The 16,379-nt window shown below is 30.6% G+C and overlaps 6 protein-coding genes across 6 annotated transcripts; 4 read left to right on the forward strand and 2 right to left on the reverse strand.

Moving 5' to 3' along the window:
* Positions 1-270: 270 nt before the first annotated feature.
* On the reverse strand, positions 271-2,089 carry BX663DRAFT_431743 (major facilitator superfamily domain-containing protein; the record flags this gene model as incomplete). Its single annotated transcript, XM_051522879.1, has 3 exons — positions 271-1,604; positions 1,683-1,749; positions 1,817-2,089. The coding sequence occupies 3 exons, from the start codon at positions 2,087-2,089 to the stop codon at positions 271-273; spliced, it is 1,674 nt and encodes a 557-aa protein (XP_051384318.1).
* Positions 2,090-5,440: 3,351 nt separating this feature from the next.
* Positions 5,441-6,578, reverse strand: BX663DRAFT_550719 (Elongator complex protein 5; the record flags this gene model as incomplete). Its single annotated transcript, XM_051531231.1, has 2 exons — positions 5,441-6,063; positions 6,131-6,578. The coding sequence occupies 2 exons, from the start codon at positions 6,576-6,578 to the stop codon at positions 5,441-5,443; spliced, it is 1,071 nt and encodes a 356-aa protein (XP_051384319.1).
* Positions 6,579-6,694: 116 nt separating this feature from the next.
* BX663DRAFT_339287 (uncharacterized protein) lies at positions 6,695-7,522 on the forward strand. The gene is made up of 2 exons (XM_051522143.1): positions 6,695-7,357; positions 7,434-7,522. Exons 1-2 carry the CDS (start codon positions 6,799-6,801, stop codon positions 7,469-7,471), a joined length of 597 nt encoding a protein of 198 aa, XP_051384320.1. The 5' UTR covers positions 6,695-6,798; the 3' UTR covers positions 7,472-7,522.
* A 58-nt stretch (positions 7,523-7,580) lies between these two features.
* BX663DRAFT_432166 (triose-phosphate transporter family-domain-containing protein) lies at positions 7,581-8,484 on the forward strand (the record flags this gene model as incomplete). Its single annotated transcript, XM_051522909.1, has 3 exons — positions 7,581-7,992; positions 8,112-8,259; positions 8,319-8,484. 3 exons carry the CDS (start codon positions 7,581-7,583, stop codon positions 8,482-8,484), a joined length of 726 nt encoding a protein of 241 aa, XP_051384321.1.
* An 876-nt stretch (positions 8,485-9,360) lies between these two features.
* Positions 9,361-9,984, forward strand: BX663DRAFT_504706 (uncharacterized protein; the record flags this gene model as incomplete). Its single annotated transcript, XM_051526960.1, has 1 exon — positions 9,361-9,984. A coding segment is annotated over exon 1 (176 nt), but the record flags the coding sequence as incomplete, so codon positions are not given.
* On the forward strand, positions 9,843-16,219 carry BX663DRAFT_504707 (uncharacterized protein). Its single transcript, XM_051526961.1, has 6 exons — positions 9,843-10,346; positions 11,054-12,229; positions 12,297-13,203; positions 13,301-15,367; positions 15,432-15,659; positions 15,743-16,219. Exons 1-6 carry the CDS (start codon positions 9,866-9,868, stop codon positions 15,975-15,977), a joined length of 5,094 nt encoding a protein of 1,697 aa, XP_051384323.1. The 5' UTR covers positions 9,843-9,865; the 3' UTR covers positions 15,978-16,219.
* Positions 16,220-16,379: the final 160 nt, after the last annotated feature.

The raw sequence follows: 16,379 nt of genomic DNA on the forward strand, positions 1-16,379 counted from the left end.
TCATTTTATTCACTTGTAAGGAATTATTTAATAAATAAGTATAATAGGTATAAGTATTCATAATGGAAGAAGGAATATAATCGTAATAATATTTATGTAAACAAAAACTGTTAAAGTAATATACATGCATACATACATACATATATATGTGTATATATTTATATTTATAATACAAGCCCTCTTATAGGCAAAAAAAAAAAAAGAAACGGCGTGGAAGAGGGGGAGGGATATAACTATAGATATATAGTAAAAAATAAAAGATATTAAATATTAGGAAAATTGTTTGTTAGAGAGCGTTGTTGTAGCATGGTTATCACCGATAACTTCTTGAATATTATTGTCTTCTTCATTGTTTTCAACGTTTTCTACATAGTGTTTCTCAATCTCTTCAATCTGACAAAGTTCATCTGTAGGGTCAAAGACAAAGCCTTTCAAGAAAAGAGATAAAATCAAAGCAACACATGAAATAATAAGAGCAACGATACAGAAAATGTGCATAGCACTATCATATGCCTTAACTACACCTTCCCATTGATCTCTAGGTAATTTAAGTGCGACAGAAATACTCTTGACGATAGCAGAATAATCATATTTGCCAGGAACATATCTCTTAAAGTAAGTAGGAAGTACACCTGTCCAAATACCAGCAGCAATAGCAGAACCAATACTACCTGAGATAGAGACACCTACTTCAAAGAATGTAGTTACACTAGCAGCATCCTTACTAGGAATAGAGCCTTGCATACCAACAAGGACAGGATAATTGAGAAAACTAAGGGACATTCCTCTGAGGACTTGAACGATAACGAAAAAGCTAACAGGTTGGGTGGATTTACGTGCAAGGATCATTAAACCACAACTAACCACATTAAGACCAGTTCCAATCCAAATGAAGGGCCTCCATCGACGCGTTTTAATCACCAGAATACCGACGAAAATGGGACAAATAGCATGCGCACATTGAAATCCTTCATTGATATAGGTTGCAATCTGAGCATCTAATCTTCGAGTGACTCTCAAATAAGTACTTGCATAGGTACCATCCATTAATGTATGGATCATCCATGTACAAGCCATGACAAGTGTGCCTAAGACTGGATTTGGTGATTCCCACTTAACGATAGGAAGGATCGGTTTTGAGACTTTCCATTCCCAAAAGACAAAGAGAATGATAACTACTATACCAGGGATTAAACAACCCAGGACTTTACCAGATCTCCAGCCTCCCCATGAAGTAGCAAGAATAACCGGTAATAAGAGAAGAAAAAGACCGGCCATGAGTAAGATAGCTCCAACTAGATCGATTTCTTTGCAGATACACATTAATTTCTGAAAAAAAGATTTTTGATTAAATGCAATAGTTTCAGTTGTTTGTTTCTCTTCAACAAGACCGGCTTTTTTTACTTTTCTTTGAATATTATATAAAGGGAGAATAAGAGGTAGACTACAAACGAACATAACAATCGCAATATGACCATAGCCCCATCGCCATAAACCAGCATTAATAAAACCTTGACCAGCAGCTGCACCGACGAAAACGGTAATGAGCATAGGAAAGTTATAAAAAGCCAAAGCTAATGAACGATTGACAATACCAATAGAATCTACATATATATAAATGTATATTTGTATATATGTATATATATAAGACAAAAAAAAAAATTAGGATATAAGATATATACCTGCAATTAAAATGGGGCCAAGAATATAAATTCCAGAATAGCCAACAGCAAAAATAATTTTACCGCCCTAAATAAGGAATCTTATTGATAAATAGTTTCTTTAAAAAAAAAAAGAAAAAGAAATGAATATTTACAATTAAAGTAGCATAGTTATTAGCACAAGCCATAACAATAAAAGCGATCATAAAAAAAATAACGGAAATAGTATATGCAAAAGCTCTGCCAACCATATCGGATAATTTCGAAAACAAGGGTTGAAGTGCAGTTTGCAAAATTGTGACCACGGTATAGCCTATACCATTAATATCGTTTGCTTGAAAATAACTTGTTACATAGGAGCTTTCTGCGTTCGTGACACTCTTTTCCCAGGTTATAACCCAAGACACTAAAATGAGGCTGGTAATCATAATATGAATATGATTTTGATGTATATATGTATATATTAATTCTACCCTATTGACATGATTGTTTTTTCTGCTTTTGTCATTATCAGCCTTGATGCCTCTGCAATTCTAGCACCTTTAGAAACTGGTCCATTAGCAGATCTACGAATTCTAGGCTTAGGCACACCTTTCATAATTTTTTAATATTAAAAAAAAAACAAAAAAAATAATAAATGAATAAAAATTAATTCAATAAAAACGAACACAAAAATCCTAAAGTAGTATAAAGGTATATATATAGAAAATAGGAGCTTTAAAACTGAGAATAATAAGGAACTTTATTTTTATTTTTCATTTTTTCAAGGCCTAGTATTCATAATAAACAAAGGAAATACTATATGTATTACATAATGTATATCTTTTTAAATAAACATTATCATGATCTTTCTAATTATATTTTTTTCGTTTAAAAAAAGAAAAACTCTTCCTAATTATAATAATAAAATAAAACTTATTTAATTTTTTTTTTAAAAAAAAAATTTGACTTCATCTTATCAATCTGATTATGTTTTCTTCGTTTTAATTAGCGCATATTTATATTGAAACATTTTCATCTTATCAATCAGATTATTGAAACAGTTTACCCATTTGCACTTTATTTAGAATATCCTCCTTCCCGTAGTAAAACTAAAAAAAACATATTTTTTTTTTCTTTTTTTCTTTTTTTCTTTTTTTCTTTTTTCCTTTTTGCCTTTTTTCTTTTTCCCTGTTTAATTCAAATGATAAAATTTGTTCAATAAGTCGTACTTGTATAGATAAATAAAAGGGTACTTTTTTTTTCTTCATTCTTTTCAAAAGAAAAAAAAAGAAGATAACTAATAAAAAGATATACGTTTAATATTGTTATCCAAATTTGAAACAATACTCGAATAAAAGAGATTTTTATAGCGTACAAATTTCATACAATATGTTATAAATGTAATAAACAAAACTCTTTTAGGCTTAATCTATTCTACTACCTAAAATCTATTTGCTTAAAATAGTTTAACTGCCAAAAATAAACTAGAAAAGCAAGGGAATAATAATGAACGATTAACCTGGATAAGAATAATGTATACATATTTTGATATTGCCAGGGTCAGCTTGTATAATACTAAAATTACTTCAACCAAGTTAAAGTCATGATGTTTAAAAAATATATATTATTATTAGACAAGGAGAACGTTGTTATTTCAATTATATTATTATATGTATACAAATATATATGTTCATATGTATAAATATATATATATTAGTATGTATTTATGAGAGGAGAATTTCAATAAAAATAGACATTGCTTAAAAGAAATTCTGTTCGTAAAATTCCGGGAGAAGTTAAACTTTATCTTACCTCAAAATTAGTCCTAAATCAAAAATTTATTTTCGATTTTTATAAAACTTGAACATAGACTCTAAAAGAAATGGTTTGCTTTTATTTATTAACAATTGAAAGAAAAAAATAAAGTCAATTCAGTCATTTTTTTTTAAATAAAATAAAATAATGGAATACTAGCTTATTGTTTTAACGAATTGATATTTAACAAGTTATAAATTTAAATAGTAATGAACTATTATCAAAATCAATGTGTACAGATTAAGTTCAACTATCTTTAATGTATATTATTCAATGTGCAGAGATCTCTACTTTAACCTTATAATATGAGCAAAATTATATGCAAAACTATTATAACATTATGAATAAATCTATTTCTGTTCCTTAGAGGGAAATAATAATACAATGATAAATGCTGTTTACTTGTATGCTTTCAAGACAAAGTATCTATCTATCTATCTATCTATCTATATCTAGTATGTAATATCCTTTTCATGTTTAAAGATAGGCAAGCCTAAATACAAAGGGAAAAAAAACAATAGGCATATAATTTAATCATCTATTTGCCAAGCATTAAGAGGACTACAAATATCTATTTTTATTCTATGTTTAATGATATCAATTAATATAACGTTTCATGTATAAAAATATAGAAGAATAAATTTGATTGATAGACATTACTCTTCTGAGTTATCATAACTTATTTTGATATTCATTTGTTTGCTTTATAAATGTATAAGTGTATATATATAAGATTCTACTTATTAACAGGTGGCAATTAAATATAACGTTTATTATACTCGTAAAAAATGCATTTATTTTACGCATTGGTAAAACAAATTCGTATAGAATATTAGCTTTTATACAAAGAAGGATACCTTTTTTTTTTTTAATTAATTATAAAACAAGTTATTCAGAACTGAAAATGTGAAATGAGAATACACAGAGTGACAGTAGTAAGATATTTCAATTTGCAAGACAGTATTATCATTTGATCTGTGAAATAAAGATAAACAATAAAAACTACCAAAGAAAATTCAAATGATGGTAATGCAACTCTTTTAGACTACATTACTTTACAAAATTAATTATACACTAGTTCTTTTATACTTGTTTTGATCTGCTCGATTTTATCAAACAAGTAGCTTAAGAAAGGAAAAAGTAAAATACAATTATATCTATTTTACCTTTAAACATGTATAATACCTTGAGTATGCAGTAGTACTTAAGCTGGTTCAAATAAAAAGACAGAGAATTCAAACCCAAATTTTAGGATAAGGAAAAAAAAAAAAAAAGCATGATGAAAATCAAAACACAAGTCAGAATATTCAATTGATTCACGAGTGTATAGAATAGGCTTGAGTGTTGATATTTTATTATGCATTAGGCAACCCAATTCATGCAACAAAGACATTGTTGTATAATACTCAAGTCTCCGAGAAAGCAATCTATCTAGAAGGATCGGTAAAGAGTCTTCTTTGATGATTTGAAGCAGCATACATATATATATATATATATATAATCAATTATATAGACAGAATATCCTATTGACTCAAATCAGAAAGAACTTTTGGATGTTGTAGACAGGGTTAAAATTGATTAACAGGTAATAGTCTGAGCCTCTAACATAGATATCGATTACAAGTAAAGTCTTGTAGTCATAAATCGACGAGATGATAGAGTTAATAGATCATTTTGAATGACAAGCTGATAACAGTCTTAAATAAACTTTTATATAAATTAGCTTGGAGGAAAGGATTATAGAGTCAATGAATCTATTAACGTTGTATAATTAAGAGATATAGTGTCTTCAAAAAAAAAAAAAAACGAGCATTCGATTTCTACTGGTACTACTGGGAATTGACTGCTAAAGAGCCGAAGAAAAGGTAATAATTGATGTAAGAAATAGAAAAGATCTTATATAGATATTATACAAGAAATAAAAAATATCCAAGCAAACTGTATGCTTTTTTTTCCCTTTCTATATACTTTATTACATAATATTAAATATCCAAATCATCGTCAGGATCTTCATCGTCAAAGTCATCAGCAGCATCTGGATCATAATAAATAAGACCAGAATTCTTCTTTTCTTCTTCTGATGATACTTCTAATTGTTGAGCTTTCATATAAGGTAATACTAAACTTTCTTTTGTCTTTCTTTGTTCATCCGTCAAAGAAAGATTAAACGACAAATTAGCAGTTGGATCATTCTTTTTATCTACATCCATTGCCTCTGCCTTTTCTTCTGCCTCTTGTCTTCTCTTTTCTTCTTCCTCATCAACGCCTGTCAATTGAAGTGTGTGGACTACTTCTAATAATCCAGTTGTTGTATCTAGCACAAATCCATTTGATTCATATTGTACTTTCCCACTTTTCTTTCTCCATTCAATATGCGCAATACCGCCTTTAGTTATACAATTGGAAGTTGTAGTCAAATATGAAAATGCATCTTCCGGCACAAATCCTGTTAATGCTGCTTGTGTATCAAAATGTGTACGTTCTTTTAAAGCTTCCAACTTGACAATAACAGAAGCTATTCTAATTAATGAATCTTCTAAAGACAATCCTATCTTTGAAACCAACTTGACATCTGAATGAAATCCAATGACTAATCGAATAGCATCTAATTTATTTTATTAGTAATCAATTCCGATCCAACACATAAAATAAAAATGAAAAAAAAAACATACCTGTCGTTAATGACTCTAAAGCTTTGACTAAGCGATATGTTCTATATTGAGAAATCATGGCTAAAGCAGTAATTGAATCAACAAGAATTGTACAATTAGGTGTATCTGTTGCCTTTTCCAAGATTGGAGATAAGATTGATTTCTCCAAGTCTTTGATATCTCTCACTTGGATTGTATTATCCTCTTCAGTAATATCATCCCATCCATGAGGATCAGTGAAACAATCGATAATAAAAATATTGTTATGGTTATTTTTTGGGAATCGCTCACGCCATGCCTTTGGTGAAGTTTCTGTCAGCAACACGATTAACGTCTGACCTTGAGAAAGTGCACGTTTACCAATATCAGCCAAAATGGGTAAAGCTGAAAAACGAACTGTATCATTAATCAATACGAAAGGAGAAGATTTTTTGTTATTTAATAAAAGATCAAGTGCTAATGAAGTCATTGCTTAATGTTTAAACAAAGAGGATTTAAAAAAAAAAAAAAAAAAAAAAAAAAAAAAACGATTTCAGTCACGACTTTTTGCTTCTGATTTTGTCCTAATTCTCTGTGTCACACATTGTCGACAATTTTATTTTATTCAGCTAATAAAAGACGTTATTGGTTGTTCTAAAAATTGATTTCGATCGTTTCAAGTGTTACGTTTTATTATAAAGAAAAAAAAAATGACAATAGAAAATGAAGCTCAACAAATGATGCCACTTCGCAGCAACAATGCACCTATAAAAATAGTAGGGCCTCCCATTATAAGGAAGAATCCTCAGCATAACCGAACTCAATCTATCTCTACAACACAACCAATAACTCAAAAAAAGAAGCAGCACAACCGAAGAGGCTCTTTACCTACAGCTATTCATGTTGCTGAAGCAAATAAATTCCATCATTCTTCTTTAGAATCACCCTTACATTCCTCCTTTTTATTATCGCCTATCCCACCTTTACCTGAAAAGGGTGCTATTTCGATTCAAATTGCTAATCCAAAGTCAGATGTTGCTTCACATTACATTACAAAACATGAAAATACGATTAAAAACCTATCTTATATTCTCATCTGGTATTTTTTTTCTACTACACTGTCACTTTACAATAAGAACTTGATGGGACGTGATCGATTTAATTTCAATTACCCACTCTTAGTGAGTTCCATTCATGCGGGGATTCATGTTATCATTACCAGTCTTATGATGTGGTTAGGAGGAAATCGTTGGAGAAGTACGACAATTGGTATGTCATTAAGAGACTATTTACTTAAAGTTGTATGTTAAAATATTGTTATTATGCATATAAATATATATAATAGAGAATATGCCATCATTGTTTTCATCTTTGTTTATTTAACATCTTTTATTATTCTTATTGGAATTAGATACCATGTGGAGTAGCAGCTGCAGTAGAGATTGGTTGTTCGAATGCAGCACTTGTATATGTTACATTATCTTTTTACACGATGGTTAAATCTAGTACACCCATTTGGGTACTATTGTTTTCTTTTATGTTTGGATTTGAAAAGCCTCGATTTTTATTGGTCACTATTATCGTTATTATGGTTACTGGAGTTATTTTAACAGTAGAAGGGGAAACAAAATTTGATGGATTAGGGTTCTCACTTGTATTGATTGCGTCCATTATATCAGGCTTAAGATGGAGTATGACACAACTGTTATTAAAACACGAAAATATAGGAATCAGTAATCCGATTGCTACCTTGTACTATTTAAGTCCTGTCATGTTTATGACTATGATGACTCTCAGTTTAATTTTTGAACATCCATTTGATCAGTCTCAAGACTCAAACCACTTTGATACCTTTGCACATATTATAGAATTATTTGGATTGATGTCTATTGGTGGATTTTTAGGTAAAAAGGAAATAGTAATAATCATACAATTCAATACTGATATAATATATGTACATGTACATGTATATGTGTATATACGTATATGTGTATATATATATCTATCTATCTATCTATAATAGCATTTGCTATGATATTGGCTGAGCTGTATTTGATTAAAAGTACAAATACAGTTACATTAAGCGTTGCAGGGATTAGTAAAGAAATTGTTGTTATTACATTATCTGTTATGATATACGGGGATGTTTTAACTACAAAAAACGTATTAGGGTAAGACTTTATATGGAACCTATATTTACATATTCTGTGGCTAACAATAACTATAATAGGCTAATTGTATCAATCATTGGTATTATTGCATATAATTATTATAAGATTTCAAAATATAATTCAAAAGAAAGGCAATATCAAATAATCCCATTACATTCATCTTCGTCATCATCGACAAATACAAGTATGTCCTCGAATACAGCAATAAGAAACCTTAGAGATTAAACATTAAAAAACGTCAAAAAAAAAGACAATGCTTATCCATATTGAATATGTAACATAAGTAAACAAAAAAAAAGGGGGAGGGACTTAACCAATTGATTTATATAAAAAAAAAGGACATGAAATGAGTTATTTTAAGTTGAATGTATTTATGTCCATAAAAAAGAAGCCATTTATATTTATGCAGAGAGAAAAAAGAAATCGACTCAACATAGTTCTGAGACATGATAGCTCTTCCACTTGTTTTAAACCTTGACTATATGAATATTACTATCTATCAATGTTTATATACTCTACATGTTAGTTATTATAGGGAAATATGTTTAATTTAGTAGTTATACAATAGATTGTAAATCTCGGTACTAAGTTTTCAACGATGAAGTAATTTTAGTATGTATATCTCAAGTTAGTCTTAACTCTCACTACTAATTTAGTTATTTCTGTATATTATACTACGATATTCACATTTGAATATATTTAAAGTTATCATTCAATTTTCAAGTAAAATGCCACTATACATGGCTCATATTTTATTTACTATTTGATAGTTTGAATATTGGAACTTTTACTTGAAAATACAGTTAATGTCATATTCATCAAAGGTGTTTTTGTCTATCATTTGCAATTCTTTTTTTTTTTTTTTTTTGTATATCGCTCAGTATATATTTATTTTCATATTTAAAATAGGTTTCTGCTTTTCATTAATATCAATTTTAATTAATAAAAAAATAAAAATAAAAATTGGGAGACTAAACTTACTATTGTCAGCTGTTTCTGGCTTTTATATTTTCGTACAGTGAGAATGATAAATATTGTCACATTGCAAAAATTAAATGTCCTTTACTTAAGGACAATTATTTTCAGCTTAGTGCCATTAACTTTGGGCAAAGTGAAATTTATTTTTTAGTAAAGGATATTTAATTTTTGTAATGTGACAATATTTACCGTTCTCACTGTATATCACCTTGACTAAGGTTTTATTTTTTTTAGTGGCTGTTATTTTTTCGCGAAATAATTTTTTTAATTCTCCTTTTTTTTATTTTTTTCATTTATTTATTTTTATTTCATCTTATTAATTTAATCATTTAAAAAAGAAAAAAAAAACATGGCATCTGACCATAATCAAGAATTACCGCCAGAAATTCTTGAAAAGCTTCGAAATCTTGAACTAGAATTAGAAGATGGGGACATTACTTTAAAAGGTTTTGAAAAAAAGAAAGCTAGCTTATTAGCAGATTTTTCATCTTCTATTCAGCAAAAAAGCGAAGCCGAACTGATTGAAGAACTAGGGCCTGAACCAAGTGCTGCTGATGTAGTGGATTTTTTGGATTTTTTACCTTCTCCAACTCACTCTCCTACACGTACAGTAGAAGCTGTTAATTTAATGGAAAATAATCATCGTCAAATACAACAACAACAACAGCAACAGCAACAGCAGCAACAACAACAACAGCATTATCAACCACAACAACAATATGTACCATTATCTCAACAACATATGAGACCACAAATGCAGCCTCAATATAGACCTTATAATGGACCTTATTATAATAATTCCTCACTTCCAAGTAATAGACCTTATATGGTTCCTCGTTATCCTCAGCAGCAACAATCACATATGCGTCCAATGCCTCCTCCTGGTTCTAATTCTTACTATAATCAACGTCCTCCTTCCTCATCTTCATCTCCAATGCCTCCTCAAAATATGATATATAGATCTCAGCAAATGTATAATACAAATAATCAGCCACCGAGACCTCATCATTCGAGTGTTACACATCCTTCACAGCCAATCAATACATCGCCTAGGCCCTTGTATAGACCTATTAATAATGGTGGTTATAGACCTCAGCAACAACCATATGGTAACTATTCATATAATAGTAGTGGTTCTATCAATAGATCACTATCTACAAATGCAAGCACAAATAATATAGAGAAACAAAGACAAGAATACTATATGTCTAGATATTCTAACAGAAGTGATTCTTTGGAATGGAATCAGTGAGCAAATTAAAGCAGCAGGTCTACACATTACTTTTTCATTATATTCATATCTTCTCCATTTATGAAAATCCTCTCATTAGTAAAACATACACATATTGAGCACTAGTAGCTATATACATATAAAACGGTAAGGGCTGTGTATTAAGAAAAAAAAAACGTAGAGAGTATATACATATTTCTACCTCTTTTTTTTTTTTTATCCACTCCTACTCCCGTGTCCCCCCTCCAATCCCTTTTAATATAATGATCCATTACTTGTTCCTTTTCCTTTGAATAAAGATATGGTGTTAGCTTGATCTTTTTTCCTTAATACAGTAACATATATTTCTATATATACATATATCATCTTAAACTGAGTTATTCTCTTCATGCTTATTTTCCTCATTCTAGATTTTTAGTAGACTATATTTTTATTTTGCTGCTTTAAATTTGCTTGCTGCATATTCGGTTTATTATTTGTGCTTGCAATCATGTGTGTTGCTACATTATTGAATTCTTTTTTCTTTTTCTATTTCTTTTTTTTTTTAAAAAAAAAATAATAACAACAACAATAATAATAATATAGTTGACGTTGATCTTAAAGCGCCCTCCATCAGAAAATTGGCTTCAAATATTTCTTTAAGTATTAATCCTGCTCGATTATCAGTTTCCTCTATTGACACTTCAGCAATGTTAAATCAGCAGTACTTATCTGATACATCATCAGTTGATCTATCTTCTAAGGAACAGAAAATAAATTTCAGCAAATATGGCAACGTGATGATGACCAAAACATTTTACAGTATTGAGCCTATTCCAACACCCACATGGGTTGAAAAGGATATCTCATTTGAGCCCTTGGGACGTCAAGTACTCCCATCTTTACCTCGTACTATACCTTTCAAAGTCGTTAATTTACAAGATAAAAGAGAACTTAATCAATTCAAGTCGATTGCTGACATTCTGCGCTATCGAGCTACTGGTAGTGAAAGGAATGCCTCTGCTTTTACATTGATCGATGAAAAGGGTAAAGAAATAATGAGTCTGACATGGGAAAGACTAGCAGCAAAAGCAGAGAAAATAGCAATGATGATTCGTGAAAAATCAGAACTTCAGCTTGGTGACCGTGTAGTACTTATCTATAGGAAGTCTGAAATAATAGATTACATTGCCTCACTCATGGCTTGCTTTATTGCTGGAGTCGTGGCTGTACCGATCAATGCTATTGAGGATATCTCTGAATTATGGTTTATCCTACGTCTCACTCAAAGTCAACTTGTATTAACGACTGATATAAATATGAAGATTTTGACAAAGAATATAAAGGTAGCCAACATAAGTTTCCCAAAGGATATAGAATGGTGGACAACACATGATTTTGGTTATGCTGATTCACGTCAAATAAAATATAGTCCAATTCGATATACACCTTTGGCTTATATCGAATTCACAAAGTCAATGAATGGTGAATTGAAAGGCGTAACCGTATCTCACCCATCTATTATGAGCAATTGTTATTCATTTACAGCTGCAGTGACCGAAACGGTGGTCTTTAAAGATCAAGATGGGATATCTAGTATACTCCCTAACTGGGATACACAGGGTTCAGATATAATGTTAACTTACCTTGAACCTCGGCAACAGGTGGGTTTAAATATATCTGTTCTTTGTTCAACTTACAATGGAAATCATACTATCTTTACCAGTCCCAATATTATTGAAACACCAGAAGTATGGATTTATGCTATATCCAAATACAGAGGTATATCATGTTATTTACCTATATATATATATATATATATTATAAAACTTATTTCTTCATGATATAGCTACTGTTGCTTTAGCTGGTTACCCTGGAATGGTTTATGCCGCAAAATATTATCAAAAAAATACACAACAAGTTATAAATTATAGTAAAAAGATTTCACCTGATCTGTCAACACTTCGACTACTATTTATAGACACCATCGTTGTCAACCCTGATTTAAATGAATTTATTGCTAATAAATTGATTCAACCTCTTATCTCAGTAAACACGTCTTATTCTCCAATTGAAGTGGTTACACCTATTTTGTCATTATCTGAATTTGGTGGTGCTATTGTGAGTTTTAGGGATTACCTAGGACCTAGTAAATCGGAAGAATTTGAGCAATTTTATAATCAACAGGATAATTTGACAACTATTAAAAGAAGAACTGTATTTGCTAATGGGAAATCAAGAGATGTTTGGGGATGTATACTAGATGCAGACGCTTTATGTAAAAAAGAAGTTGTAGTCTTAGCAACAAATACTACTGTAAGTGACCTCGATACATTCCCTAGACATTTGAGAGTTGGATCACATGGATTTCCTTTCCCTAATACCTCAGTTGCCATTGTAGATCCAGATACATCCTTACTTTGCTTACCCAACATGGTAGGTGAGATTTGGATTGATTCTCCTTCACTAAAGGATGGATTTTGGGCAATACCGCCTACTTTATCTGATCTGATATATCATGCAAAGCCTACTTTGATACATTCAGAAACATATTACTCTGAAGAAAGGTTTAAACATCAAGGGTTTTTAAAAACAGGATTACTAGGTACAGTTTATGGTGGTCGTTTAATTATTTTAGGCGCCTATGAAGATCGTGTAAGGCAACAACGTTTAGGGGAAGAATTGGGTGTAGAAGAAGTTCACTTGAGGTCAGATATTAGTAATACTATCACTAAAAACACTCGAGTAGATTTATGGTATATAATATATATATATATATATGCATATAAACAAAGATTGTGAAAACAATATATACATGTTTATATGTTGTAGACTCATTTATTTTTTTTTTAGCACTGTCTTTGATGTTTTTGTTAATGGACAGTATCTACCTATACTTGCTTTTGAATCAAACTTACCTAAAAATGAAATTGAAAAGTTAGCATGCAACTTAACTATGATACTTCAAGCTCATCATGGACTAAGATTATATATCTTGTTTGCTATGAATAAAGGACAACTTCCTCGGTATTTAAAGGATGGCAATCAATATATTCATCATTTAATGACAAAACGGTATTTTATGGAAGGAAAACTTCCCATTAAATATTTGAAAATGAATGTTAACCATACGATTTTCAATAAAACACATATTTCTGATGCTACCAGTTTATCTTCTGTGTGGCAGACTTGCTTATCCTCTTATGAAAAGGCAATTTCCCTACAAATTATTTCTTCTCACAAAAGACTACAACACTCTGGAATTGAGGTTGTAAAGACAGCTCTTGATGAACGCTCGGGTTATGATTTATCAAAATTTACAAACATAATTGATATTATCTTATGGCGTACCTCCCTTTATCCTGATGAAAATGTATTTCTGAATGTCATCCAAGGTACTACAAAGCCAATCACCTGGCGCAAACTGAATAATCAAATCGCTACGTTTGTCAATTATTTCATTAAAAAGTGCACACTTAAAGCTGGTACGAACGTAATGTTGATGTTACCCTTTGGGTTTGACTTTGTTTGCACTCTTTACGCCTGTCTTGTCGTAGGTGCTATCCCTATCATCTGCTCTCCTCCCGAACTCCTGCAATCCTCTCAAAAACGAATTCAAGATGATGTAAACGCCATGATTCGTACCCTTCACGATTTACAAATTCAGCATATCATTACTAATTCACAATCTGAAGATATTTTACGTAACAAAAATATTGTTTCTGCAATTAAGAATGCAACTACCCTCAGCGGCAAGCCAATCGGGTTAAAGAAGTTGCCTGTTCAAATCAATGTTGAGAAGGCGCCACGCTATAATAAACTGTTGGGCCCTGACAGTGGATTTTCTATAAAATCTGAATGGACAGCCGATAAGAAAAGACCTGCACTTGTATTGATTCGACAAAGGCAATGTGAAGATTACGAGTCAGGGGCACATCAATACATCTCTTACAGTCATGCTACCCTCCTTTCGCAATGTCGTTCTCAAAAGGTGACCTGTCAGATTAATTTTCAAAGACCGCTTATTGTTACTGGGCTGAATGGATTTGAAGGGTTAGGCTTATTACATGCTGCCTTTTGTAATATCTACGTTGGTTGCGCTACTATTTTAATGCCTACTATAGAATTTAGAAACAATGCAGCTTTCTATTTTGAATTAGTAGCTAAAAGGAAATGCCGAACTATTTGTACAAATTACATGTTATTTGATTATGCCATGAATCAAATTCTTCCGTCAGAACAAAGAAGGATTCCTCTTCAGAATATACAAAATATGATGGTAACTGTTGCATGTAGAACAAAACCTATGTTATATGAAAAGATAGCACGTTATTTAGCACTAAGTAGAGTTGAAAAGGAGACAGTGAATACAGTTTACAGTCATCCCTTTAATCCGATGATTACAACACGTTCATATATGTTATTAGAACCTATTTCACTTATAGCTGATCTTAAATGGCTTAGGCACGGTATTGTATGCCCTGGATCAATGCAGACTGGCATTTTATTACATGACTCGGGTATTGTTCCAATAAATACAATGGTGGCCATTGTTAATCCTGAAACTTTAGAATTATGTCCTAGTCATGTAATAGGAGAGATATGGGTTTCTTCTGATAGTAATGTGAAGGGCATGTATAAACCAATGATAAAAAATGAACAACCCGACCTTTTTGAAGCAACACTACATGGATCAGCAGATAAAGGCATCAAATACATGCGCACTGGGGATATTGGATTTCTATGGAATGTTCAAAGAAAGGCAATAGATGCACAACAAACAATTGTAGAAGAGGGACAATGTCTTTATGTACTTGGCCACCTTAGTGAAGTGATTATGACAAATAGTTTAATTTATTTTCCAACTGACATTGAACAAACTGTTGAAAATTGTCATCCAGATATTTTGCATGAAGGATGGTAATATATACTTTACATATATATAATGCTGTTATTTATTTATTTATTTTTTTACCATTTATAGCTATGCTATTCAATTAAACGATAATAAGGAAATTATTATCATTTCTGCTATAAAGCCGAATAGTGCAAGCAAGTTATCAGTTGTACCCGTCATAGTAAACTCAATTTTAGAGTATCATTCATTGCTTGTGGATACAGTTGTTCTAGTAGATAAAGATCAATTACCAAAGAAGAATAACGGAGACAAACTTCGAGAAAAATTAAAATCCCTGTATCTACGAAAAGAAATGTAAGTTAAAAATATAATTATATACCATATATGATTCTTACCTTTATGTATACAAATATATGAATATATATTTATATATATAGATCTGCCATTTATATTCATAGAATTAAAGATCAGCTTCAATCTATGACCTTACTTGGAAATACAAATACATTATCACAACCAAGTTTATCTTTTATGAATGATGATGGTGATAACCATTCAATTATATCATTTAGTCCAAAATCACAGGCTAATTTTGATACAAATAGTACTTACCGACGCTCAGCTTCAGTAACTAGTTTATTCACAAAATTACAAAACTATGTAAGTGAATAGAATCCAACAATCGCATGTACCATAATTTATTTATATCTACTATGTCTTCAATGATTCGTACCACGCAAAGTAATTCATCTATTATATTATCACATATATTATTCTTACTATATACTCAATACTCATCATATTAATATACTTATAATCGTTGTAATTTGAGGACATCTATATGTATATATAAATGTAGTATTTTTTTTTTCTTATTTAATAATCCATTGCATAAACTACTATACAATGATAAATTAAGAACTTAAATACATATTTTCTCATAAAGACGGGTAAAAGATTTCCTATGAGGGATTCCTATTTGTTCCAGTTTGTAAATTTTGACACACTTCCTTTTGTGTATCTTTATTTACGTTTAAATATGTTTTACTGACCAAGCGTAAATTCTTAAGTATC

This window comes from Cokeromyces recurvatus (assembly GCF_025118155.1).
Source record: "Cokeromyces recurvatus strain NRRL 2243 chromosome Unknown BX663scaffold_8, whole genome shotgun sequence".
Taxonomy (NCBI): Eukaryota; Fungi; Mucoromycota; class Mucoromycetes; order Mucorales; family Mucoraceae; genus Cokeromyces; species Cokeromyces recurvatus.

What these genes read in the sequence shown, in the direction of transcription:
- BX663DRAFT_339287 (XM_051522143.1), top strand. Translation starts at nt 6,799, where the DNA reads ATGACAATAGAAAATGAAGCTCAACAAATGATGCCACTTCGCAGCAAC. An exon ending in TTGGAGAAGTACGACAATTG is followed by an intron (nt 7,358 to 7,433) that starts GTATGTCATTAA and finishes TATATATAATAG; the next exon opens with AGAATATGCCATCATTGTTT.
- BX663DRAFT_504707 (XM_051526961.1), top strand. Translation starts at nt 9,866, where the DNA reads ATGGAAAATAATCATCGTCAAATACAACAACAACAACAGCAACAGCAA. An exon ending in AACACTCGAGTAGATTTATG is followed by an intron (nt 13,204 to 13,300) that starts GTATATAATATA and finishes TTTTTTTTTTAG; the next exon opens with CACTGTCTTTGATGTTTTTG. An exon ending in CTGTATCTACGAAAAGAAAT is followed by an intron (nt 15,660 to 15,742) that starts GTAAGTTAAAAA and finishes TTATATATATAG; the next exon opens with ATCTGCCATTTATATTCATA.